We start from the raw sequence: 27,706 nt of genomic DNA on the forward strand, positions 1-27,706 counted from the left end.
TCAGGATCCAGAAAATGGTTTTGTAATGAGGCGCTCACAGAGAACGTCCGCATCTTTGAAACACGGAAATCACGCAGTAATAAGGAAAAGAAGTTTGACCCTGTAGAGGTAGAGCTGATTAACACAGTTTTGGAAATTTGTGGTAAGTTCTATGGGACCAAACTGCCAAGGTCATCGGTCCCTAGCCTTACACACTACTTACTCTAACCTAAACTAACTTACGCCTACGACAACACACACGCCCATGCCCAAAGGAGGACTCGAACTTCCGACGGGGGGAGCCCCGCGAAACGTGGCAAGGCGCCCCAGACCGCACGGCTACCCCGCGCGGCTGATTAATACACTGCAGAGAAAATCCAATCGCTATATGTCTCTTTTTTTCCAGCGGGATAGTTCCATCTCAGGGAACATTTGACGACGATGAGGTAGCGGAGTTTCAGTTAAGGATTTTGCAGATAAACATAGCACTGCCGCTCACCCCAGTACGTCACGTGCATACCCCTCCTGTTTACCCCTTTATCAGGAACAAACACCTACAGAGGCAGAAGTAAATAGTCGACCACTCACTAACGACACACAGTGTTACGAAGAAGTCGTGGAGCAGTTTTGAGGGTCATGTTTCAGGTCCTATACGCCTTCTCTGAAAAATTATGTATTGGGTCGATCAATTTTTTATTTATGTTTTAATTTTTTTAACATGATTGCAAGAATGTACATCCTTTAGAATAATACATTTTAAAAATATTTTAACTATTATTTCTCCCACTAACCTGCCAACATTTGTAGCAGTTGGACACATTTTCGGAAGAATGTGTTGCGGTGCTAAATTGAACTCTTCATTCGTGCATGTACATCATCAAAAGTCCATAAACTCGCCCGAAAATAATTAAAAAACTTCTCTCCACCTCCCTTCAATTCGTCAAAAAGAGTAAAGAATACACCCACTTCGTGTCTTCTCATATTGGGTGGATGAACCCAATGCAGCCTTTTTCTTGTCTTCAATCGTGTGTACAAGAGAAGCCAAGCTAATTTAACTGATCGTGCTCCATTTGTAGTGCGAAGGCAACTGCAGGCGGAACGACGGCCCGACACGGCGAGTAGGATGAGTGTCAAGGCCGCACGCGAGACACGGAGGCTTGGGAGCGTAGACCTGCCTGCCGCAGGAGCGCCTCTGTAGGCAGAAGTGTTTCAGTTGCGAAGCATGGCTGCTGCGGACGCTCTGCTGACCGTCAGTAATCCTGTGTTTAAGGCATACCTTTTCCATGTAGCAGTACTTGCACTCAAGATGCTGATGATGTCTCCGCTCACAGCACGCCAGCGTTTTAAAAATAAGGTACGGTAACGAAACACAAATCTATATCTTTTCTACAACTTCAGTTGTTGCGCTTGAGTTTCAAGACGACAAATGAAATCTATGTTTTGCTTAAGAAATTGAACTGGTCAATGGTGCCGTTATGTAGTTGTGTCTTGCGAATATTTTTTGCGCCCATTGTGGATATTTCCTCACTGTTAGTAGAAAACTAGAGACGGTCATTCAATTTTTCTGTTATTTAGCTGCGTAGTGTACAAAAAAGGAAGAACTTAATCATTTCTCTTAGAAAAGTACTTGGTGGCAGATTATCCTTTTTCACCTTCTTCTGTAACATACCGCTCAACGGCGCGGCATTCCTTAGGGCATTGGCAATTGGACTCGCAGGTGCATAACACATGTCGCGGGAGTGTATGTTTGAAATGAATAATATTTTGCTTCGTCATAAATGTGTCTAACATCCTTTTCGCCAAGCTTCTGCCACTGACTGTTAATTATTACTCCATCATTTCTTTGCTAATTCTGACCACGCATTTAACATAAAGCTATGTGGAAAACACAAAATCATACGGAGGACCGGCTGAGCGCGCTCAGGAAACGCATTGGCAACTTACCAACCATTTCTCTTCCGCATTATGTGCCTTAATCTGCCATGAAGAAACCGTGGATAGATTTTTACCCCACTTAATCCATACCGTTAATTACAGATAAAAAATGTGGGAGCACATGCTGACAAACGTAAAACTTCTCCCACATTCCATGCCCAGTTGGAAGACACAGATATTACTTTACCTCAGAAAGACTGAGTGAGTTGCAATAATTAACGGATTATTAAGTGCGTCCGTGTCACTGATAACTTCTCTATTACATACTTGCATTAAATTGTTCAGCTTGCCAAATTTCATCGTTAATTTGCACGATGAAACAGTAGCATAATTCCGAAAGCGATCACAGGAGGCATTATTCATTACCCTTATATATGACACTAAACTGAGAAAAGAAATTGGTACATTACTCGCATGAGGCTCTACCACAGTTCTTGTTTCCATTTGCCACTTTCCTTCCATTCGGGCTGTTAATAAAATGTAATTGGGCGTCGAGTATTGCAAGGAACTTCATATATTTATTTGTATCGTCGACTAGTCATTGAGAATATTCCATTATTGGCAACAGCGTCGTTACAGTACATAAGCAATGCGATATGACAAATAAATTACTGTACCCGTTGTTTTTTTTTTATTTTTTTTATTTGATCTCATTTGATTACATTGTGTACAGAGTGTGTGCTTGTGACACGGGACAAATCAAGTGAACTAATGTGTTACAATATTTAGCACATGTACTACAAACTAAAACATTAAACTGGCAAGTACGACTTTAAAGCTGCATGCATTTTTCTTTCTAAGGTGACAAAAACTTCGGCCGGCAAGGTGCAAAAGAGCAATGCATTTGTACTCGAGTGATTCATGTAAAAAGGTTTCCGACGTTATTATGGCTGCACGACGAGAACTGACAGACTTTGAACCTGGAATGGTAACTGGACCTAGACGCATAGGACACTCCGTTTCGGAAACCGTTAGGGAATTCAATATTTCAAGATCCAGTGTCAGAAGTGTGCCGAGAATACCAGATTCCAGGCATTTCCTCTCACCACGTACAACGCAGTGGCCGACGGCCTTCACTAACGACCGAGAGCAGCGGCGTTTGCGAAGAGTTGTCAGCGCTAACAGACAAGCATCACTGCGTGAAATAAGTGCAGAACTCAATGAAGGACGCACGAGGAAAGTATCCCTTTGGATAGTGCGGCGAAATTTGGCGTTAATGGGTTATGGTAGCAGACGACCGAATCGAGTGCCTTTGCTAACAGCGCGACGTCACCTGCAGTGCCTCCCCTGGGCCCGTCACCATATTGGTCAGACCGAGACGAATGGCTAACCTTAGCCTGGTCAGATGAGTCCAATTTCAGTTGGTAAGAGCTCATGGTTGGGTTCGAATGTAGTGCAGAGCTCAGGAAGTCATGGATCCAAGTAGTCAACAAGGCACTGTGCAGGCTGGGGCTGTGTTTAGACGGAATGGATTGGGTCCTGCTTAATTTCAGCTACTTGGATACCATTTTCAACCATTCGTGGACTTCATGTTCCCCAACAACGATGGAATTTTTGTGGATGACAATATGCCACATCACCAGGCCACAACTGTTCGTGATTGGATTGAAGAACATTCTGGACAATATGAGCGAATGGTTTGGCCACCCAAATTACCCAAAATGAATCTCATTGAACATTTATGGGACATAATCGAGAGGTCAGTTCGTGCACAACATCCTGCACCGGCAACGCTTTCGCTGTTATGGACGGCTATAGAGGCAGCATGGCTCAGTACTTCTGTAGGGAACTTCCAGCCACTTGCTGAGTCCATGTTAGTCCCAGCCACTCCACTACACTGGGCAAAAGGAGGCCCGGTAAGATACCAGGAGGTATCCCATGACTTTTGCCTCCTCTGTGTACATTTATGTACCATGGACCATCTCACAGATAGCTAAGATTTGTTGTCTCATCATATTTCACACACTTCAGTGAAGCAAAGCGGACTCTTCAGTGTACCTTCCTGTTGGATGTCAAGCTACATGCGTCAAAACTCATGCATTCTTATTGTTCTTTGTTGTTTTTAATCCTAGAGATTCTCACAGACCTTTCATATAGTGTTTGCATGCCATATTCTCCTTGCACAGTACATTTCTCCACGACAAGGAAAGCAGGACACGTTATCAACATTTCTGGTGATAAGATATGGCTTCTGGGCAATCTGCCAACACACCTGAGGCAATTGGGTTTCTTAATTTCAAGGCCAGGATACAACCCAATGCTGGTCACTTGATCGACCACACCTGTAGGTCATTTGTGTATGGTACAGTCAAGGGCAATATATAACTTGCAGCTTGTGCAATTGCGTGATAAAATTGGTGTGAAAATGTAAGTGACCCTCCTCCTCCCCTTTCTATCAGCACCAACAGAAAAACTTTTTCTGGGCCTATAGGCATCAAGTTCTCACTCCTCTCACCTTTGTTAATATAAACATTCAACTGCATGACCCCTGTCATTTAAGCTCGGTACACAATAGTGAGCGGATTGCTGTGAAACGCTAGTAGCAGCAGCAGGGATCATCCAGTACCCTGAAGTAGAATAAGAAGGAGAAGACTGTCAGTTTTGAAACTAAGTATTTGCCCATCCATTATTATTATTATTATTTCTTTCTTTCTTTTCTCAGACGTTATGTCTGGTCAAAAATGGAAAGTGACACGGACCTTGATCAAGCGTGACTTCCTTTTAACTGTACGGTATATGTTATATTGCATTTAGGAACTTTCGGGTAATTGAACATGTATCAGTAATTACAGATTTCTGTAGTTGTATATATACGTTTGGATGTAGCTGTATTGCGTTTATGTACTGGTGGATATTGTGTGGTATGACTCCTGTAGTTGATAGTATAATTGGTATAATGTCAACTTTATCCTGATGCCACATGTCCTTGACTTCCTCAGCCAGTTGGATGTATTTTTCAATTTTTTCTCCTGTTTTCTTTTGTATATTTGTTGTATTGGGTATGGATATTTCGATTAGTTGTGTTAATTTCTTCTTTTTATTGGTGAGTATGATGTCAGGTTTGTTATGTGGCGTTGTTTTATCTGTTATAATGGTTCTGTTCCAGTATAATTTGTATTCATCATTCTCCAGTACATTTTGTGGTGCATACTTGTATGTGGGAATGTGTTGTTTTATAAGTTTATGTTGTAAGGCAAGCTGTTGATGTATTATTTTTGCTACATTGTCATGTCTTCTGGGGTATTCTGTATTTGCTAGTATTGTACATCTGCTTGTGATGTGATCTACTGTTTCTATTTGTTGTTTGCAAAGTCTGCATTTATCTGTTGTGGTACTGGGATCTTTAATAATATGCTTGCTGTAATATCTGGTGTTTATTGTTTGATCCTGTATTGCAATCATGAATCCTTCCGTCTCACTGTATATATTGCCTTTTCTTAGCCGTGTGTTGGATGCGTCTTGATCGATGTGTGGCTGTGTTAGATGATACGGGTGCTTGCCATGTAGTGTTTTCTTTTTCCAATTTACTTTCTTCATATCTGTTGATGTTATGTGATCTAAAGGGTTGTAGAAGTGGTTATGAAATTGCAGTGGTGTAGCCGATGTATTTATATGAGTGATTGCTTTGTGTATTTTGCTAGTTTCTGCTCGTTCTAGAAAGAATTTTCTTAAATTGTCTACCTGTCCATAATGTAAGTTTTTTATGTCAATAAATCCCCTTCCTCCTGCCTTTCTGCTTAATGTGAATCTTTCTGTTGCTGAATGTATGTGATGTATTCTATATTTGTGGCACTGTGATTGTGTAAGTGTATTGAATGCTTCTAGGTCTGTGTTACTCCATTTCACTACTCCAAAAGAGTAGGTCAATATTGGTATAGCATAAGTATTCATAGCTTTTGTCTTGTTTCTTGCTGTCAATTCTGTTTTCAGTATTTTTGTAGTCTTTGTCTATATTTTTCTTTTAGTTCTTCTTTAATATTTGTATTATCTATTCCTATTTTTTGTCTGTATCCTAGATATTTATAGGCATCTGTTTTTTCCATCGCTTCTATGCAGTCGCTGTGGTTATCCAATATGTAATCTTGTTGTTTAGTGTGTTTTCCCTTGACTATGCTATTTTTCTTACATTTGTCTGTTCCAAAAGACATAATTTGTATTCATCATTCTCCAGTACATTACATTCTCCAGTACATTATTATTATTATTAGTATTATTGTTTTATTCATTTATTAATATATTTGTTTATACTTATGTTTTGTTATCTGTTTCCAACATGGCAATGCTCCCCTGATGTTGAACTAGCACAACTGCTGGACTAGGATACTTGTATGTTCAACATACCATTGTCTGCATTAACGCAGCAGCCTCCTGGTGGTCTTTCTGATTAATCAGATTATTCTGTACTGCCACCATAGCTGCAGCAGCAGAAGCTACTGCTGCAACTTCCACAACTCACCAAACAACTATTTGCCAACACATATAATTTGACTACCAGTGGATGTAAATGAGTGAATGTGAGACTAGCACGTAACAGTAACTTTGATGTAGCAATTGAAATTGAGAAAATGTGACATGTAGGTGCTACAATGCAGTATTTTTGTTAAAACTGGGACTATCTATGCAGTATGATGGAGCACATGGATAACACAATGGTGACTATATGAAGATGATACCTGTTCCCGAAAGAACAGGTAAGCTTCTCTAGAATGAAATGGTAATTAAATCGAAACCCTTAGCTGCCGACAGGTGTTGTTGATATATATCAATGGAGACAGCTGAAAATGTATGCCCCGACTGGGACTCGAACCAGGGATCTCCTGCTTACATGGCAGACACTCTATCAATCTGAGCCACCGAGGGCACAGAGGATAGTGTGACTGCAGTGACCTATCCCTTGCACACTTCCTGTGAGACCCACATTCCCAACAGTCCACAACCTATATTTGTAGTGTTCCTAATAGATATTTGCCCATTCACTCATTACTCGCAGCAGATTAAGCTGACATGTCCCATAAGAGTTCACACAAAGCATGCGCATTCACACAGAAGAAGGTCAATGGCTGGGTAGCCTTTAACTATATGAAGATGGATAGAGCGTCTGCCATGTAAGCAGGAGATCCCCAGTTTGAGTCCCAGTCAGGGCATACATTTTCAGCTGTCCCCATTGATGTATATCAACAACACCTGTCAGCAGCTAAGGGTTTCAATTTAATTATCATTAAAATGATGAATGATTACACCTCATCCCATACGTCTATTGACATCTAAATGTTTGGAAGGAAAGTATCAATAGTCGATATGTATGGAGAAGCAATGGTGGAATCAACTTCAGACATCACGCGAATTCACATAAAATACTGTAATTTTCTTAATTTTCACATCCTATACTGTGCATTAAAGATTGTTACAGGCAGAGTGAGCTGATGGCATCCATATGTTAGAGTTGCATACTATGACTTTGTGAACTATCTGTGTGAGCACAGTGGCAATATGAAACAATGGGAACAGGTTATAAATGGTTGTATTCATGTGGCACCAAAGCCTACATATGTAGGTCATACAAGCATAAGGTCCATAGAAGCTGAATTTAAGGATGGAGTACCTTCTTATCTAGTTGCTCCTATTGGGTTGAATGTTATACAAGCCTAATTTAAGACATATACAAAGCAATTATTTGCAAAAAATTGAAGAATAGAATGACTAAAAAATTTTAACAATTTATATATGTACATGTAAACAAAAAATAGTATTTTCTACTCAACTGTTCTTATTTTCCACTCCATCCCATTGTGTCATCGAAATGCTTTATAGCCACTGCTCACTGGAGAGCAATGATATTGATTTTTATCTAAAGAATAAGCATGGGTATGAACTATCACTACTTACCAAGAGTCAGCTCTCACAGCCACGAGTCCCCGACTGTCGCTGCTAACACTATTGCAGCCACAACAGTTGCTCCTGCCACAACCACCACCGATGTGGACACCAGTGTCCCTCTAGCATATGTACAACAGTGGTCAACCACAGAGAGAAGAAGGTACAGGTAAGCGTAAGTCTCAAAAGGCTGACAATGGTCACGAGGCAGCACTGCCCACATATGCATACCTTCGCAACGGCCAAGGCGTACCAGTTGCCTCACATTTGAATGAGGCACACACACACAGTGACAGTGCTTTTTCATTCTCCAACAGCAGCCAGCATTCAAATGTGAAAAAAGAGTTGATCAATACTTGTAATAGCTTAGTGTGTAAGGTGTTCTATATTGAAATGTTTCCCCATTACCATAATCCAACCAACTTGCTAAGCTGCCATTGGGGAATGGGGAAGCACTGAAACTGTGTGTGTGTGTGTGTGTGTGTGTGTTTTTTATGTAAAGTGTTACAAAGGCATGCTGACATGGGTGGTGTCACTTCATGAACATTGTCAGCTTATTGATACTTAAGCATGGTTGTATCTCTTTCTCTCTAAAGATGGGCACTGCCCTACTTATGCTAGGGAGACACTAGTGGCACTTTGGAGCAGGTGTGGTGGTGGCAGAGGTGGAGATGCCTGCAACGACTGTGGCGAATGCAACAGCATTGTTGGCAGCAGCTGGAGGCCGGTGCATGTGAGTACTGTCTCTCAGTATGTAGCAATAGTTTACATCTGTGCTTATTCTTTGGACGAAAATCAGCATCATCACTCCAGTGAGCTGTAGCTATAAAGCATTTTTATGATACAATAGTGACAGGGTGGAAAATAAGAACAATTTTATTAGAAATATTATTTTTATTTATATATATGTAAATACATTGTCACAATTTTACAATCATTATATTCTGCAATATTTTGCAAATAATTACTTTCGATACATCTCAGATTTGGCCTGTATAGTAATGAGTGTTATAGGAGCAACTAGACACACAGGCATTCTATCCATAAAGTTGGCTTCTACAGGCTTTATACTTATCGGATCTACATTTTTAGGCTTTGGTATGGGATGGATACATGGATTTATGCACCATTGTAATTAGCTGATATTTACAATGCCTTGAAATACACAAATAGATCACAAAATCATAGTATGCACCTAAAACATATGGATGCCTGTAGCTCAGTCTGTCTGTAACAATCATTAACACACAGTATAGATTACGTAAATTAAGAATGCTACAATGTTTTATATAAATGTGTGTGTCTCTGAAGCTAATTACAGACTTGCTTCTACATACATATTAACTATTGTTACCTTGCTCCGAAACATATGGATTTCAATAGGTGTGTAGGATGGATCACACTGAGTCTTCAACTTTTCTCAGCGTACTCCATCACACTGCACAGACAGTCCCATTCATACCATAAATATTGCACTCTAGCATCAACATATTTGACTTTCTAAATTTTAGTTACTACATTGAAGTCACTGTCAGGTGCTAAACCTGCCACTTGCAGTCAAATTATACATATTGTCAAATAGCACTGTTCTGGTGACACTTAACTGAGTTTCATTGAGTTGAGAAAGTTGCAGCAGTGGCTACTGCTGCTGTGGCTGTGATGGCAGTGCAGAATAGCTCAGTGAACCAGGAAGACCACCAGGGGACTGTTGTGGTGCAGACAGTGGTAGGTCCAGCACATGAGTATACTGGTAGAGTTCTGATAATACCACATCAGGGGCACATTGATTTGTTGGAAATAAATAACAAAACACAAGGATAAATGAATATATTACTGAATGAATAATAATAATAATAATAATCCAGAATGAGATTTTAACTCTGCAGCAGAGTGTGCACTGATATGAAACTTCCTGGCAGATTAAAACTATGTGCCGGACCAAGGCTCAAACTCGGGACCTTTGCCTTTTGCGAGCAAGTGCTCTGCCATCTGAGCTACCCGAGCACAGCTCATGCCCCGTCCTCACAGGAGAGCTTCTTTAAAGTTTGGAAGATAGGAGACGAGGTACTGGCAGAAGTAAAGCTGTCAGGAAGGGGTGTGAGTTGTGCTTGGGCAGATCAGATGGTAGAGCACTTGCCCGCGAAAGGCAAAGATCCTGAGTTTGAGCCTCGGACCAGCACACAAGTTTAATAATAACAATAATAATTTCAAATCTGACAGTCTTCTTCTTATGCTACCTGGGAGTGCTGACTGATCCTTGCTGCTTCTGCTGCTGCTGCTGCTACTGCTGCTGCTTCTGACACTTCATGGCGATCCATTAAATATGGTGTACAGAGCCTGAATGACAAGGTTCACGGATTTTTATAATAAAAAAGGTGAATGGAGAGGGAACTTATTCCTATTGGTCCAGAAATTTTGAGCCTTTTTTTTAAAAAAAGAAAAACTTCCTGTTGATCCTGGTAAAACGGTTGGTGGTGAGGGGGAAGTGGGGAGGGGAAGTGGAGGGCAACTTAGATTTTCCTACCAATTTCATAATTGCCCAAGATGCATTGATGGTGCATCAGGTTACATACCAACTCTAACTGAAACACACACAGGGCTCTACAGGGATGGATGATCACGTGACTAGTATCAGGTTCCATCACAACATCAAGCCTTATCTTATCACCAGAAGTGACTGTGAGGTAAGATCATTATCTGTGCTCATACTGGCCATGTCCTGCTTTTCACACCATCTTCTTACAGCTGTTTGGAATGTGACAGATGGCAAAATGTCTCAGAGAAAACCCTTTTGTTTTGGATGTAATGGATGGTGTGGCGATTGCACATTCTAACCTTGTATTCCAGTAACAAACCATTTTGTAGTTGCAACACTTCTTTATTGATTACACATACACATGAATTCATCAGCATTAATAATCAATTAACAACATTTGCATATCAAGGCCCTATCCACAATTAGTACTTGAAATATTAACCATCACACTTCTGACAACGGCCCCTTTAGGTGCTGGTAACAACAACCAAAATAATAGATGAAATAGATAACCAAATGTTTACAATGTCAGCTATCACCTTTCTCACTCAGTTTTACACTCACTGTAAAGGTAAAATTAATTTGATGCTATCTGACCTGAAGGGTACTATTAATTGTTCTGTTTACACTTAGCATTCTACTACACTCAACATCCAGAAGATTCTAGACTTTATGCAAGCTTAAGGCAAAACATCAATTTGATGAACATGTGAGGGACGTGAGCAAACATTAATCTATTACGATTTCACAAACATACGATCCAAAGGGTGAACTTATACTCAACAAGGCAGTAGGAAATCGTCTGCCTAAAACAAACCTCTCGTTGAATGGAATAGAGAAATCACATGTTAACAGGGTCCGGCCAGCCCTGAGTTCAAATCCTGAAATTTCCATCACACTGCAAGCTTGCGGGGCGAGATTTGCTCGTGTCGACCACTATACACATTTCTGAAAACAGGAAAACATGAGTGGCAGACACACTGTAGTATATACAAATTACAAAGCAATACCTTAATATAAACATATTACAAGTTAACCAATGAACAGAATTAAGGAGCTTAGTTTCCTCCGATCCAAAAAGAAAAAATCTAGATACTACATGAAAAGATGTCAGTCCACACCCAATGACTTAAGGTCCACCTTACAAGATAATCTGTCGTTACTGAATGGCTTACACCACGTAAATCAAATGTGCAGTACCTAATGTGAGAATCAACCTTCAGATAGGTATTTGAAATTGCAATAGAAAACTAATGCCACTTCAATAGGTCACTAATGCAATAAGCATGGCCCCTATTGCCACAGACCAGAATACACACGGCCTCTATCTGACCATAACACACAATGTGACCTATATTTATCATGGCCACTTGCCTTCCATACAAACAAGAAATTATTAAGAAACAACAACTACCACTAATTCATAAAACCAGAAAATTCTAAATCTATAACTAAATTAGGAAATGATGTTCATGTGAACCAGCTACCTTCAGTGTGCCACTAAGCACCAAATCCAAACTTACAAATGTGAGGCACTATTTCTAGCCACTTTAGTAACATAATTTCATGGCCATTCCAGAACATAACTCACCTCGCAACCATTGCAGTGAATGTTTTGCTGACTACTAGCATGAGCAACTGCAACAGTCAACAGTCCTTAAGTACACAATAATATTCACTATATGTAGAAGAAGGAACCCACCATGAAAGCTTGGCGATTAAGTTTTCCTTCTTCATGTGAAATTCACATGCCATCCATCCACACAGCTCTTGAGGTATTAGCAAATCCTGGTTGCCACTGGCCAGCTGTGTCAATACATCTTTAATACTTTCCGGCAGTGGCCCATGCTTCTTTGTTGCTCCAACTCAACTAGTCCTCACGGCATACGGACGTGCCACGTGACCTCGAAAGCACGTCACGTCACAGACTGACTAGGCTCATGTGCGGACCCACTCTCCTCGACTTGTGCACGCGCACCACCATAAATAGCCTGCATCAAAGACGCAAAGAGAACATGGCACAGGGACAATGATCAAAGATGGAAGTAAGAATTGATATTGCCTAGTGCCAGAAACCCACTGGCTCAATGGAATTTGTTTTTTACGTAAGATACTTTAGATGAAATCATTTTATGAACGTACGTGGAAATATCTAAGCTTAGAACACTGTATGCTAATGAATACTGTCTACAAAATATTGATATCACTGAATTGAAGGCACTAACTGGACTACAGTACAGTATATTCAGTCATTTTCAGATCAGGAAATGAATTGGTTTACAGCTTGTTTGCAACCGATGGAACAGGCTGTGATGCTTTCAGACGCACTGTCAGTAAATAAAGATTTTTATTTTTCTTATCTGCATTGTGATTTGATAACCAAGACTATTGGGATGAAAAAAAGAGACAAACAGCAAGCAATCACACAAATATTTCTGCATTTCACTGCAAACAGTCAACTTTATTAATCTGTAGTTCCTAGAGTCTGTGTTGATGAAATACTTGTACCTTTCTGTGGAATGTGACACTTTAGAATGTATAAGCTAAACAAACCAATAAAATATGGCTTGAAAATTCATTGATTTGTACTGTTATTTTAATGGAAAATTTTTCTGTGTTCTAGTTGTCCAAGTGTTTTGAATGTTGCAGTATTTAAAAAGTCCAAAATTTCCATAAAGTCTACTTCCAAGAATTGTAATAGAGAACAGACAGTAATGAAAACATATATTCACCAAAAGAATGGTTTTATATATAAAAAAATAAAAATACAGTATCTGAGACCCCTTCATAGTAATTGTGTTCCTGTCAAGATCCGTAGTGCTTAAGGGTAATAAAGACATTCCTCATTATTTACATATGTACTGCTATGCACTATAAAATTCCTTTCCGTAAAACAATTCTTATGAAACTTCCTAGTAGATTAAAACTTTATGCTAGACCAATACATGACCTTGAGACCTTCGCCTTTTGTGAACAAGTGTGCCACCGGCTGGGCTACCCAAGCACGACCCATCCACACAGCTTTACTTCTGCCAGTACTTCATCTCCTACCTTCCAAATTTCACAGTCCTCCTGAAAAACTTGCAGGACTGGCGCTCCTGGAAGAAATGATATTGTGGAAATATGACTTAACTACAGCTTGGGATATGTTTTCAGAATGCTTTGTAGCTCAATTTGTGGCATTTGTGTGGAAGGGGGGAGAACAAGAGGGGTTACTCGGGTCCTTCTGGAGTCTTCATACAGCCTTTTTTTCATTACAGGATTCCCTTGAATTTCTAGTAATCACTGTCTGGAATTCCAGATTTAACGCTGCTGACACGGACAAAAAATGTTGCAGTTTTGACGATCACTGTAAATTACGAGTTTTTTTCATTGTTCTACTATTCATGAGGAATATGCTAATTCCTTTGTGCTGGTGCTGGTGCAGTTTCAGAGCAAATGTGGAGTCATGAGAGTACAAAACTTTATATAACCATACCAGAATAATGTCTTCAATCCTTTTTTTGTTGCTCCCTAGTTCAACACTTAATGGGCTGCAGAAATTAGCTGCACTAACACACAGGCAAACAGATTCCACTGCCAATTCCCAACACGTAAACATGGCAGCAATATACATCATAGTCATCCAGCCCAAATTTCCTTAATGATGCCCATCCCACTGATGCACAGTGAAATCAAACAAGGAGCTTATCATTTGCTTGATGAAACAGAAAATCCATGATGATGGCTTGCTACATAGCAGAGGTCTTGTAGTACAGTCAGGAGAAGATAAACATGGTGTAGGTGTGTACATCCATGGTTAGTCCCAAACACACTATTAGAAGAAAGGGAAGATCATTCTCCATGCTAGAAGAAGGGAAAAATGTATGAAATTTCAAAGCTCAAAAAATGTTCTTACCAGGATTAGAAACTTTTCGAAGTTTATGGGTGCAACAAAGTGCTGTCATTGCCCATAAAATTCTTGAGGAACTTAGCATAATAGACAATGTGGTCACATTCCCTGAAGAATTTTGTGGACTATTGTTCAACTATGCCAGTCAGTAATAAAAAATAGTAACCATGAAATCAATACATTAACACTTTGGATACTCTGAATTTAATCATTGAGAGTGTAATTTCCTATCTTTGACTTGAAAAAGGAGGCTTCCATATTCATATTAAGAACATAAAAAGGTGTACTTGGTATGTACTATTGAAATCTGCTTAGGTACCAAAGTGTTCTACCTTAAAAATACTAAGTTGATAATTATCAGTATTGTGAGATACTATAAGTTCTTGTCAAATTTAGTTATTGGGGTGCAACATGTTTTGAAACTCACTGAATCAGTTACATCAAAGCAGGCAAGTTTTGAATCTTGTCCCCTCCTGGAAAAATTTCTGTGGACACCCTTGGTAGTTAGAACACTTACCCACAAAAGATAAAGGTCTGACACACAGTTTTAACCTGCAAGGAAGTTTCATATCAGTGTACAATCTGCTGCAGAGTGTTCATTCTGAATTCTTAAGACGTTGCTGCACTGTCTTTTCATTCATGCCATCCTGTAATCAGCAGGTCAAATCAAACCAAAAAAATTTGTAATCCAGTGATGTTTCTTAATTTATTATAGCAATTGGTGTAATGGTTCCTAATACTTGGTGTCATCTAATAATATATGTGGCTAAAATAAGATCTCAAGATGTTATGGGGATGTAGCACCTATAAGGCATCATCGCCATCACTGATGCTGGGATGGTTCCTTCGAAAGGGCATGACTGTTTTCCTTCACCATCCTTCCCTAATTTGAACTTGAACTCCATTTGTAATGACCTCAATAAAGGGGCCTTCCAGTCTTCTTTGGTATCTATAGCTGGATAAAGTCCCATCTATAATTATGCACAGTCTCAAGCTACATGCATCCTTTTGCTGACTGCATTTTCTGCTGTCATGTTTCAATCCCAAAAGTGCAAGTGCTTTATGAAAATGACCAGGTTTGTTACAAGTTTTGAAAATGAGTCATCCAGTGAAGTAATGGTAAATTAGACTGTTTATGAAAAATGTTTCAGGAGAAGAAGAAGACGGAAAATTTGTCATTTGCTCTTCCCCTATTGAATGTGGAAAATGACAGTATATATGTGGCACGTAGCAGCTGACACGCCACCAATGATCTGAGTGTCAATCATTCAGTTGGGAGGGCACAGTGGAACCTAAAGGGATTTTTTAGTACAAGCTCAAATTAGGGAAGGGTGGGGAAGAAAAATGGTCATGCCCTCTCAAAGGAACCATCACAGCGTCACTGATGGTAATGATGGATTAAAGGTGCTAGCTGTCCATTCATAAATGATTTACACTGAATGAATGTTGTCTAATATGTGTACAATGCTAGCATTTTTCATTAAAATACCAAATCAGAATTCTGGATATTTAATGCTCAGAGAGTGTTTAACAGTATGCTATGTAAAAAAATTATCTCAGCAGCAGTAATGTCCCTAGACAAAATTCTTCATATGATTCTACATGCTCACGTCACAGCATACCAATTAATATTTTGTAGCTTTTGCACTTAGATTCTAGGTATTCCCTAACACCATACTGATTAGCAAAAAAATTTTAAAAAGTTTAAATTTAGTTCTCAACTTTCAAATCATGCAATGATCACCATTCAAAGATAAGGGAAATAAGAGCTCATATTGAGGCATTCAGACAGTCATTTTTCCCTCACGCGATCCGCAAGTGGAACAGAGGAGGGGAAATATGACTTTGGCGCGAATTGTGCCCTCCGCCACACACCGCTTGGTGGCTAGCAGAGTATATAAGTAGATGTAGATATAATGGAAGGAAACATTCCACGTGGGAAAAATTATATATAAAAACGAAGATGAGGTGACTTACCGAACAAAAGCGCTGGCAGGTCGATAGGTACACAAACAAACACAAACATACACACAAAATTCAAGCTTTCGCAACAAACTGTTGCCTCATCAGGAAAGAGGGAAGGAGAGGGGAAGACGAAAGGAAGTGGGTTTTAAGGGAGAGGGTAAGGAGTCATTCCAACCCCGGGAGCGGAAAGACTTACCTTAGGGGGAAAAAAGGACAGGTATACACTAGCACACACGCACATATCCATCCACACAGCAGACATATGTCTGCTTGTGTCTGTATGTGTGGATGGATATGTGCGTGTGTGCTAGTGTATACCTGTCCTTTTTTCCCCCTAAGGTAAGTCTTTCCACTCCCGGGATTGGAATGACTCCTTACCCTCTCCCTTAAAACCCACTTCCTTTCGTCTTCCCCTCTCCTTCCCTCTTTCCTGATGAGGCAACAGTTTGTTGCGAAAGCTTGAATTTTGTGTGTATGTTTGTGTTTGTTTGTGTATCTATCGACCTGCCAGCGCTTTTGTTCGGTAAGTCACCTCATCTTTGTTTTTATATATAAGTAGATGTAGATGTAGATGTACTTTCTTTGTGGTGCTCAGAGATTGAGGCAGCTTGCTGGACAGAATTTAACCAACATTTATAGTATTCATATCCATTAGTTGTATCTGTTCACTATCATTCCCTTTCCTTCACACATGTGACTTGAGTGTGACCTAACATCATAATGCAGCAAACCCCTTCTGGTGAGGCTGTTGTTAAGGTTTCAGTTCATCATGACATCAGCCCAGGGAGGTCAACTGTTGAGATCATATTTGCAGTGATGCAGCTCCAGGGGCACTACTATAAATTTGGGAAAGACCTTGCGAGGCCTTCCTTGTTATAGAAAAGGCAAGTGTAGAAGAAAGATCTAGGAAGCACTAGAAAAGAAGGGAGTGGAAAAAAGAGTAATAAGCACAGTGATGATGATATACTGAAGAAGTCTGAATTGTTTGAAAGTGGGAATGAAAGGGCAGATTGATTCCAGCAAAGATGAGATAATAACTAAAGTGGCAGGAAAAACTGAAGAAGACAAGATGAAAGGAATGGTGTGCATGGAAGACTTGATGATCTGGGGAAATAGGGAGGAAGAGACTCAGCAACAACTGAATGCTTGGGGAGAAACTGTGAGACTGTATGGAATCAAATTTAATGTCAACAAATGTGAGATCCTGTCCACAACTAAACTAGAAAGATAGATAGATCAATTAGTAGATGAAGGCAAACAACTAAAGAAGGTGGAAAGTACAAAATATTGGGAAGGATGACAGAGGAAAATGAAAGAAATGAGAGAGATCAGTGAATGTGGTAGACAGGCAGAAGCATTCCTGAAAAGTGTCAGGGGCTTGGTTTGGAACAAAGACATTCCACAGAAAATCAAAGAAGTAATACGTAGAAGTTACTACATCTCAGTACTGACCTTTGCACCTGAAATATGAATAGTGAATAAAGACATGTAAGCAGATTACAGGAATATGAAAAGGAGCTCTTGAGAAGTAGGATGGGAGTAACAAGGAAAGACAGGATAAATAATGAAAGGCTAATGGAAATACTGAAAGAGCAACCATTGCAGAGCAGGATAGAAACATCACAGCTAAGATGATACGGGCACTTAAAAAGAATGGGAAACCAGAGAATCCCAGGAAGATAAACAAAATGGAGATGAAAAGGAAATGACCAAGAGGAAGACCAAGGAGGACTGAGAGGTGTGGAGGGTGTGTTTATAAAAGAGGTGAGGGATGGACCAGAGTAAAGACAGAAAGGTGGTGAGAATACAGGACTACATGACAAGGCTTATGTTCCAAACAGACCCAACCTGGGGCTGGAAGCTGTTCAAGATGATGTTGATGGTGATGATGTTGTTGTTGATGTTGATGATGATGAAAATGACAATGATCATGTCCATCTCTAGAGAACCCATTAGGGTACTTTGTAAGGAATACATTCTGCACTCGTCACCCAAATGGGGCATTAAGAATTGAAATATATTTTCTTGCTTTAATATTTTCAGTGTAACAGGACTAAAATGCTTTAACATTCCTTATAATGAAAAACATTTTCTGTCAACATGTACCTTTAACTTCACCACAGTTTACAAAGATTATTAGCCTGGATACAAAGTTAACATTTTATGTGTATGATCTGTTTCCTAACAGCAGTTGAACTCGTATGCTATAATTACTTAGGGCCTGGTTGAGGCAATTGTAGAGCTAATCATGACATTTGATATGAAAGATTCATGGGAGCTGTGGTAAACCAAAATGTAAATGGACTAATTATGAGGTCAGGAAAGAAGGAAGAGGATGAAACCCAGTGTCATTCCCTAGTTTATTCGTCTCAAGGAGCACCAAGGGGCCCATCAAGTTTAGTGTTCCTGTCTAGAAATTAATCAAGGATATTGGCACAAAGTTTGGTGACCAGAAACTTTAATCCACACGTCTCTTCTCCTTACCAGCCCAGGACTGGTAGTGAAAGTTCATCCACTGCCAGTATTTGAATCGGTTTATCACAGAGTCAAAGGCCACCACACAGTCTGTTTATGACAGATAGTTGTGAAGATGCTGACTCTTGGGTAAGTTTAAGTTTTGAATTATATGTCAGAGTAATTGCTCTGTCAAATGACACACTATGTCAATCATTACACAAGAGGATAGCTCATAGCAAAAGTGGAAGTTGGTTGTAATGTAGCTGTTATCAGATGTAGACCTGCAAAACCATAGCCAAGGTCACAAGCTAGAGCAGCTAGACAAGTCCAAAAAGTAACAGAAGCAAATAACACAGCAAGATTATAAACAGACAACTGATATGGCATGTCTCATATCACTTCATCCATTAAATAACAGCTGCCCATGGTCATGGTGTGATAATATTAAATCATTGAACATATGTGTCATGAGCATTGTGAGCAGGTTGAATTCCAGAGTTGTTAGTCTGTGTTTTAACACAATCTTTGCTGCTTGTACTGATGTCATCTTCCAACAAGACCTGACTGTTAAGTGAGCTGTATGCTTGTTACTGCCTCTGATGGTGGTGTGTGAAGCACAATAAATTGCAATAGATAAAAGACACAGGATGACTCTTATTAACATTTAAGAACCCCTGAAGTGCTGTGGATGACACTGAGGTGAGTAATGTGATATAAGACACATGAAATAGCACATGTCAGGAAATACCCCAAAAACAGATGACAGATAATGAACATATCACCAAATGATGTACCTCGCTGCACATTCAGTGGTTGTCAATATTACCATTGCTGGTAGGGAGGCAGTGTTACTCATTGCTCCGCTAAGGTACTCTGTATTCATTCTGCATTATCTAATGTGATATGATAATGCACGTGGTAGTGGTTATCCAATACTTATAAGAATTCGTTTAGATTTACAAAAAAATAGCTTATTGGAGTAATGTGTAGCTGTGCCCCCACTAGCAAGAATATGATTGATAAGCCCAATTGCTGCATGTGTGATGAGGTAAGTCATCAGGTGATGTCAAATGCTCAACATTTGCTATCCACTTTTGGGGTATTTCTCGAGCATTTGTGACTCCACGTGTCTCACATCAAATTACCCATCTCAGTGTCATTTCTGTTGCCACTGGGGTTTTTAAATGTTATCTATTAGAAGGCTGAGGCTGGGTAGGAGCTTGGTCTTATGCCTGGTGGCAGATCAGTTTAGTGGCCTGTTCCAGTCCTGAGTCATTGTTTCTGGCAGAGGATGCTCTCCCTAGTGTCATTACCAGAGCTGATTCCCATGGCAGAGAAGCTGGTCACGATGGGCTGCAGCTAAAACAACTGAGGAGCTCTATTGCTACTGATGACATTTTGCATCCACCTGGAGTACTACAGAATGTGCATGCACAGCTGCACTCACATGATGCTGCAGCTCATCTATAATTTGTGGGAAAGTTTATCAAAGTGTTATCAGATCATGTCACTGTTAAAATTTTAATTTGGCTCTTAAAAGAAACATCTGTATAACAGGCACATCCATTATTTTGGCATACAATGTAACCATCCCAGCTGAATTGATTGCTAAAGCCATGAGGTAGAGTATCTTGCTTCTTGTATTGATTTATGTTGCAGGAAGTAAGGGGAAACTGATGGGATGTTAGTCACAAGTTCTCATTTATTTGGAAACATAGGGCCTGTTGTGTGTCAAAACATTATTGTGTCATATGAGTAAGGAGGAAACATGCATCTGTAGGCCAGCTGAGAGTTGGGCTATTACTGAATACCATAAGGAAAATTACTGCACTTCATTCCAGTTGCTGCTTCGTTCTCTGTGGAATTTTGGACCAGAAATCAGACACATTAATTAGAGACTTACGGTCCATAATCGAGTGGGAGTTGGTACTATAGAGGTATACACAGAACTTTGTACCCCCATAAATAGTAAAGCGTCTGGAAATAATTTTTTGAGGTGCACAAAACTGGTTCATTGATGATGTCAGCATTAGACTATTCAAAGATTGTACCTTTTTGATGCTGTTTGTACAATGTATTATCTATTTGGAGATTGTTATGTATAACATTGCCAAAGTACATCACATTATCCAAAAATGACTGCAGTTCTTTTAGAATTTTAAGAGCTGAAAGGTTATCAGTTGCATCTTTGTTTGGCTGTGTTAGGACACATCCTCAGGAAAACACAAGTAAGACTTAATTCTGGAAGATGTGGCATAGAAATTTAATACTAAGCTAAAAAACAACTTCTACATCTGTCCAATCAGATTCATGTACTATTTGATCAGATTCTAAAGAAAAGAGGCTCCACATTTTTCAAGTATCGCTTTCCTGTTGCCCCCATCACTATCATGTCAGCCAAGTAGTTCACACATTGTGGGAACCCTCAGATGAGATGTTCCAAATATTGGAATATGGTTAGTACACTTAATATTCCAAATGCTACCCAATTATGGCTATGCATTCCATGAGGTATGTTTAAGAGTATGGTCTACTGTATTTCCATGTCCAGTGAGCATGCCCTAGGGTGCCACAACTAATCAGTTGAAGCTATAAAGTCTATAAATGACTCTACATTCATATTTGGCACTTTATTCATGCTTGTCCACCTTGACCTCACATCTCTCTCTCTCTCTCTCTCTCTCTCTCTCTCTCTCTCTCTCTCTCTCTCTCTTTCTCTCTTTCTTTCTCTCTCTGTCTCTCTCTCTCTCTTGATATGTGTATGTCCAGGATCTCCTCCCAAGCCCCTGGATCCATTTCAGTAAAAATTTGGCACACTAACAGCAAACTTCATGTGTATCTGCATTGTGAGGTTTATAACACCCTAGCTTCAATAGGAGTGGAGATATGGGCAAAGCTGTGTTTTTACAGCCCGTGCCAGACTGGCTGCTCTGCTTGACATACATGTTGCGTGGGATTAGTATCAGCCTGCCTTATTGTCATGCTTCGCAGGGCAGCCTACATGTCAAGGAAGAGAAACGGTTTTACAGCCTATGAATTGTAGGTTGCTTTGTATGACAGGTGTGTTGTGTTCGAACTGCTTTGTATGTCAGTCCATAAGTCAGGTACAAAAAAGGATTTTTAAGCTCCTGATGTGTAGGCTGCCCTGCACAATAGGCATATTGTGAGGGCATGGCTGTGGGAAGATTGAGATGGACAGAGAAGGACAGAGAGATGAGGGGCAAGAGGGAGTGAACAGAGAGAGGAAGTAGGAGTGGGTCGACAGAGAGAGGGGGATGGGGGTGAGGGACAGAGAGAGGAGAGGAGGAGGTGGATAGGAAGAGGGGGAGCAGGAGATGAACAGGAAGAGAGGGGGAGGAGGGGATGGACAGATAGAGGTGGAAGTAGGAGATGGAGACACAAAGTGGAAGTAGGAGACAGAGACACAAAGTGGAAGCAGGAGATGGATAAATAGAGGTGTGAAGATAAGGTGGACAGAGAGCCAGTTGAGAAATAGGTGAACACAGAGAGGGAGGCGGAGATGTGTCTAATACCTATATTGAATGCATTCACGAGTGAAGCCCTGGGGAGAGTGTGTGTGTGTGTGTGTGTGTGTGTGTGTGTGTGTGTGTGTGTGTGTGTGTATGTGTGTGTGTGTGTGTGTGTGTGTGTGTGTGTGTAGAGCAGCACGTATGTATATCCAGGATCTCCTCCTAAACCTGTGGAGCAATATCAATCAAATATATAACACAAACACCAAAATTGGTGAGTATCACTACCTTGGGGTCTATAACCTCCTAGCTCCAAGAGGACCAAAGATATGGGGAAAACTTGTTTTTACAGTCCTTTTCATATAGGTTGCATGACAAGCATTTTGTGTGGGAATGATTTGGCTTGCTTTATCGACCTACTTTACAGGACAGTCTACACACCAGGGGCATGTAGGCTATCCTTGCTTATCAGGTATTTGGTGTGGAAGTGGTATCAGCCTGCTTTTTTGCAGGGGCTGTATGTGCAGATGGGCACAGCTGAGCAGAGTGAAGGAGAGGGAGGAGATCAGTTGTGTGAGAGGGGGGAGGAGGAGATGGGTGGTGAGAGAGGGAAGAGAATGACCTGAACAGAGAAAGGGGCAAGAGTGGGACAAAAAGGACACAGGTGGGAGATGTAGATGGATAGAGGGGCTGATGGAAAAGGAAGAAGGGGAGGAGGACATGGCCAGAGGGATGGGAGTAAAATATGGTCAGAGACTGGAGATAGAGGACACGCAAAAAGAGAGTGGGGAGGAGGAGGAGTAGGAGATACAGAGAGAGTGTGAAGGAGGAAATGGGACAGATACAGATGTGAGGATGAGGAGCTGGACAGACTGGTGGAAGTTATAGTAACACTCCTCACACTGATGTCTGTGGTAGATAGTATAAACTTAGAAGATGCCCAAAAACAAGGCAATTACAATTAAATTGACTGACTGAATGAATTGTTGTATCATAAGTATGTCTAAATACCTGAATACCCTCAGTAGTGTGTTGTAAAAGGAAAATGGATGTTTCTCAGTGAGTTCTCCTGTTTGTTTACATTATAATCTAGTGTGTGTGTGTGTGTGTGTGTGTGTGTGTATGTGTGTGTGTGTGTGTTTGTGCGTGTGTGTGTGTGTGTGTGTGCATGCATCTTTGATTCCATAATGTTTTGCTAATAATGATGGCAAGTATTGCAAAAGGCTAGTGAACTAAAAGCTTCTGCTAATAAATGGAGCCTGTTATATCATGGAAAGATACACTCCTGGAAATGGAAAAAAGAACACATTGACACCGGTGTGTCAGACCCACCATACTTGCTCCGGACACTGCGAGAGGGCTGTACAAGCAATGATCACACGCACGGCACAGCGGACACACCAGGAAACGCGGTGTTGGCCGTCGAATGGCGCTAGCTGCGCAGCATTTGTGCACCGCCGCCGTCAGTGTCAGCCAGAATTCACGGTGTTCTTATTTCAATTTCCAGGAGTGTATTATGGTTAGCTAAAAAAATTTTAAAAAATTGTTGGGACTAAATGCATAACCAAGAAAGGACTGAACAATTTCACAATCTCATATACTCTATTTGTTGCCTTATGAAGTAGTTTCATTATTTGTAGTTTTCTAGTAACATATGCCATTCCTGTGTTGCATGTCATTGACGTAATCTGATATAAAATAATAATTTGCTATTATTGCTTTCATGTTTCATCAGAGTTTCTCAAATCCTGAAGACACTATATTTGTGAAAAGTAGCAAAGTGAAATACGATCAGCCTGATGTTGAACGAGTCAGGAGGTAGGTACATGAAAGAAAGAAATTTATTTGTGGATAGAAGCCTTCTCAGTTCAATTCAGAAATGCAAGATAATTTAATTTGAATTTTTTTCTTCTAGCTAAAACTGATCATCACATAAATATCTAAAATTGCAACAATTATAATAATCTACCTCTGTGAATTTTTGTTGCTTGATGTTGTTACACAAATTACTAAATCATTTGAGTCATGAATAGAGCTACAGTAAAATATGAGATAAAACTCCATCACTTTGAAAGTACATCTTGTGATGTGCTAGTAACATTAACTTTGTACAGTACATGGATCTGAGTAATAAATGATTGACAGCCAACAATTTATACAACAGCTACCACATCAACAATAAAGCAGAAGATGAGCTTTGTCATGCCTTCTCTTCTTTTCAGTTTTCCATCATTGCCATATCATACTGCTACTCAGGTGCCATTTACTACAGATTGTGCTTGTAGCTGGTAACCTAATTGTTGTGATTTTTATCATTGTCTCTCTGTGTAGTATGTATGAAGCTAGTAATTAAAGTATACACAAAAGTGATAAGGCTATTACAAACTTCCAAAAGGAATTCAATTATGTATATCGACAGAGAATCATCGAGTGGGGTAGCGCAGTGGTTAGCACATGGGACTTGCATTTGGGAGGGTGATGGTTCAGACCCATGTCTGACCACCCTGATTTAGGCTTCCCGTGATTTCCCTAAATTTCTTAGGGCAAATCCTGGGATAGTTCCTTCAAAAGGGTATGAACACATTCCTTCCACATCCTTCCCTAATCCAAGCTTGTGTTCCATCTCTAATGACCTCATTGTTGATGGGACATTAAACACTAATCTCCTCCTCCTCAACAGAGGATCATGTGAATGTATCTGGGAAGGAACCACACAGCAGTAGTTAGCACAGACACGTTGTGTTACACAGTCAATGGTGAACTGATATCACAATCCTTTCCATGCTCAGTGGTGTTGAAATATTAATCACTTTATTATTCTGATCAAGGTATAAGATAATTCTATTGTGGAAAAACAATGACTTAAAATATCTGACACTAATTTACAGACTAACTCAGATGATCATTTCATGAAATATCATTTCTTGCATCAAATTTTAGTATTTTTGCAGTATACCTTTCTTTTTCTACAGAAATAAAGATACAGCAAGTGTGTCTTTGATCCTTAATTTGTTATGGAGCTTTATTTCCATATTCTGAAATGTCTGGATAACTTAAAAGACAACTTTTTGACTGTACAGTATGCATGCAACTGACAATTCTTAAGTGAGGTTTTAGTATCAAAGCTGTTTAAAGGGTGCAATTTTTTGCTTTTGGCTGTAGAAGTTTTTATATATAACTTCTACAGCCATAAGTGGAAAATGACATGCTTTAAACAGTTCATACAGACTACAAACCATACTACAAGAAGTTAATTTACAAGAAATGCTCCTTGAGATCCCTTAAGAAAAATACTGCTGTGTATGGTGTCAAATTTCATGTACTCCTAAACTTACTGCATTGTGTGGTTTTGCCACAAATTACTTCTTTGTTATGATGCCCTCAGTACCATTCAGGCTATCCAGCAGTAGCACACAGCTGACTGGAGCACTCAAAATACACAAACTGCCAATGCCCGCAAGTGAAGACAGCAGAAAAATCTCATTTTGCTACATACTTAGGCATACAGGAAACATAGGCAATGAGTTATTGTGACATAGTGTTCATTTTCTTTGTGTGCTCCTATCATAGTGTTGGTCAAGTGAGTGTGTTTAGTGGTGTGGCCTCATAAGCAGGAGATATGAGGTTCAAATCTCTGTTCAGCTGTTCTGATTTACAAGAACAAAGTAGAAGCAGTTTTGTTTGTAAGACGTTTGTTGCACAGGTTGCATAGCAAAAGTTGCACCCTCACCCTCACTGTTCTTTAGCTGAGCTAGTGCTCCATTTCCTTAACTGATACTAAACTCTGTCTACCTTGGTATTGAAACACTAGTTGAGTGAATGAAGGTATACAATATGTTATACTTTATCAGATCCATTAGATGACTCATGGATTATTGCCCATCTACTTGTGCCTTCTTAAAAAGGTAAGGAAGTTGATGGTGTCTGTTGCTTATAGATTTCAGCCAGGTGGCTGAATTTCACATACAAGCATCCAAACTATTCCTCACTAATTTAACATAATTCACTCAATCTGTATCTCCAGGTCACCACAAATTGCAAAAGCATGTATTTCTACACTACAACCCTAAAACAAGCAGAAGACAATACATTGAGATGCCTATTTGATCATTGACAGAATAGTTCTTGACTCAGTAGATTTCTATGGCAATTTCCATTGCTGTTTATATATTTTTAATGTTTTAAATGTAATGTAATAATTTTAATAGATAAATATATGTGGTGATTTTTATGGATACTTCTAATCTAAAATTGTAATATTTTTTTCAGGGCTCATTTAAATGACTTGGAGAATATTACAGTGTTCTTTATTGTGGCCTTAGCTTATCTACTAACAAAGCCATCTCCAGGCCTTGCCATCAATCTGTTCCGAGCATTTACTACAGCACGAATTGGCCACACAATTGTGTACTGTGTCATACCAATTCCACAACCTACTAGGTTCTTATTTTTCTTTGTTGGTTGGGCCATCACATTTTTCATGGCAGGCAGTGTGATACTTTACTGCCTTTGATATGGAAAATAACAAATATAGTTCTTAATGTCATGGTAAATAGATTTTATTTCAAACAAATTTGTTATTAATTCTGTATGAATTGTGGTAAATGATAGTTTTTATCTGACAACTGAGATGCCTTGTGTTTTTGTTGTGTCAAGAGGTAAACAGACATAAACAAAGAAATAAACGCTGTTTGACAAGCAGTGCAGTTTTCTTTGCTGGCATATTCTGTGATTTTCATTATAAGCAAATCGATATTTTATGCCTTATTTTTTGAAGTATCAAAAGAATTTCCTTGATGTAAACATATTTCATAAAGTGAAAGTTAATTGGATTCCTTGTGCACCTCTGCCCCAAAATCCTTTATCTCTTTGCCCTGTATTGAGATGAAAATTCAGTTGTAGAAACTTGCAAGGTTATGTGAAACTTATCATTTGTTTCACAAATGTACTTTATTTTTTCTTCGCATAACTGAATGCATGTGATGTCAAAACCACAGAAGAAAACTTAGCTTGTGTTATATGTGTACAGTAAGTTACTGAAAAATGCCCTACAACTTGAGTGGCTTCCATATTAGAAGGCTTCTCCTGTCAAAGTGAGTATACCTTCCTTTAATGTTCTACCTGTGTTCCAAAACAAGAAGAAACTGGAAGGAGCTGGATGTTCTAGTTAATGCTTCAGACAGAAAACATATAAAGTTTGTCCAGTGCAAATAAAAAGGTTGTAATTATGTTTATTCCACCTCAACTACGTGAAAGTGTTTTGTGATGTGTGAGGCAAAAACAGGGCACAGAGCAACATCACTGTTATGTCCCTGTCACCAAAAAGTGTCCTATTTATAATTCAGTAGCACTCAAGCACTCATGAACTGCAAACATTTTAGATCATTCAGTTTGCTTCATGGCTCTGGTCTCAAAAAGGTTGTTCAAACACTCACATATATAGGAACTGATGTGGGTTGTGAAGTTGATCTGTATTGTGTCAGCTACTGTGGGAGCCAGCACTGACACAAAGAAGAAAGGAGAAAAGTTGTTATGCCCAATGCCAGAAATCCAAAATCATCTGTACAAAACACTTTCTAATTAATAGAAAACTTTATT

At 39.6% G+C, this 27,706-nt stretch overlaps 1 protein-coding gene and 1 long non-coding RNA gene across 2 annotated transcripts in view; one reads left to right on the forward strand and one right to left on the reverse strand.

Annotated features, from left to right (window-relative positions):
- The first annotated feature begins 1,164 nt into the window (after positions 1-1,164).
- On the forward strand, positions 1,165-26,809 carry LOC124790113 (microsomal glutathione S-transferase 1-like). The gene is made up of 3 exons (XM_047257688.1): positions 1,165-1,333; positions 23,844-23,926; positions 26,378-26,809. The coding sequence occupies exons 1-3, from the start codon at positions 1,202-1,204 to the stop codon at positions 26,619-26,621; spliced, it is 459 nt and encodes a 152-aa protein (XP_047113644.1). The 5' UTR covers positions 1,165-1,201; the 3' UTR covers positions 26,622-26,809.
- Positions 10,970-27,706, reverse strand: part of LOC124790122 — a 54,182-nt gene continuing 37,445 nt past the window's right edge. Inside the window, exons 2-3 of the long non-coding RNA XR_007016230.1 lie at positions 12,027-12,315; positions 10,970-11,272 (exon numbers count right to left, since the gene is read on the reverse strand). This is a non-coding gene — a long non-coding RNA (uncharacterized LOC124790122). The remainder of the gene's footprint in view (positions 11,273-12,026; positions 12,316-27,706) is intronic.

Source organism: Schistocerca piceifrons, chromosome 1 (genome assembly GCF_021461385.2).
Source record: "Schistocerca piceifrons isolate TAMUIC-IGC-003096 chromosome 1, iqSchPice1.1, whole genome shotgun sequence".
NCBI lineage: Eukaryota > Metazoa > Arthropoda > Insecta > Orthoptera > Acrididae > Schistocerca > Schistocerca piceifrons.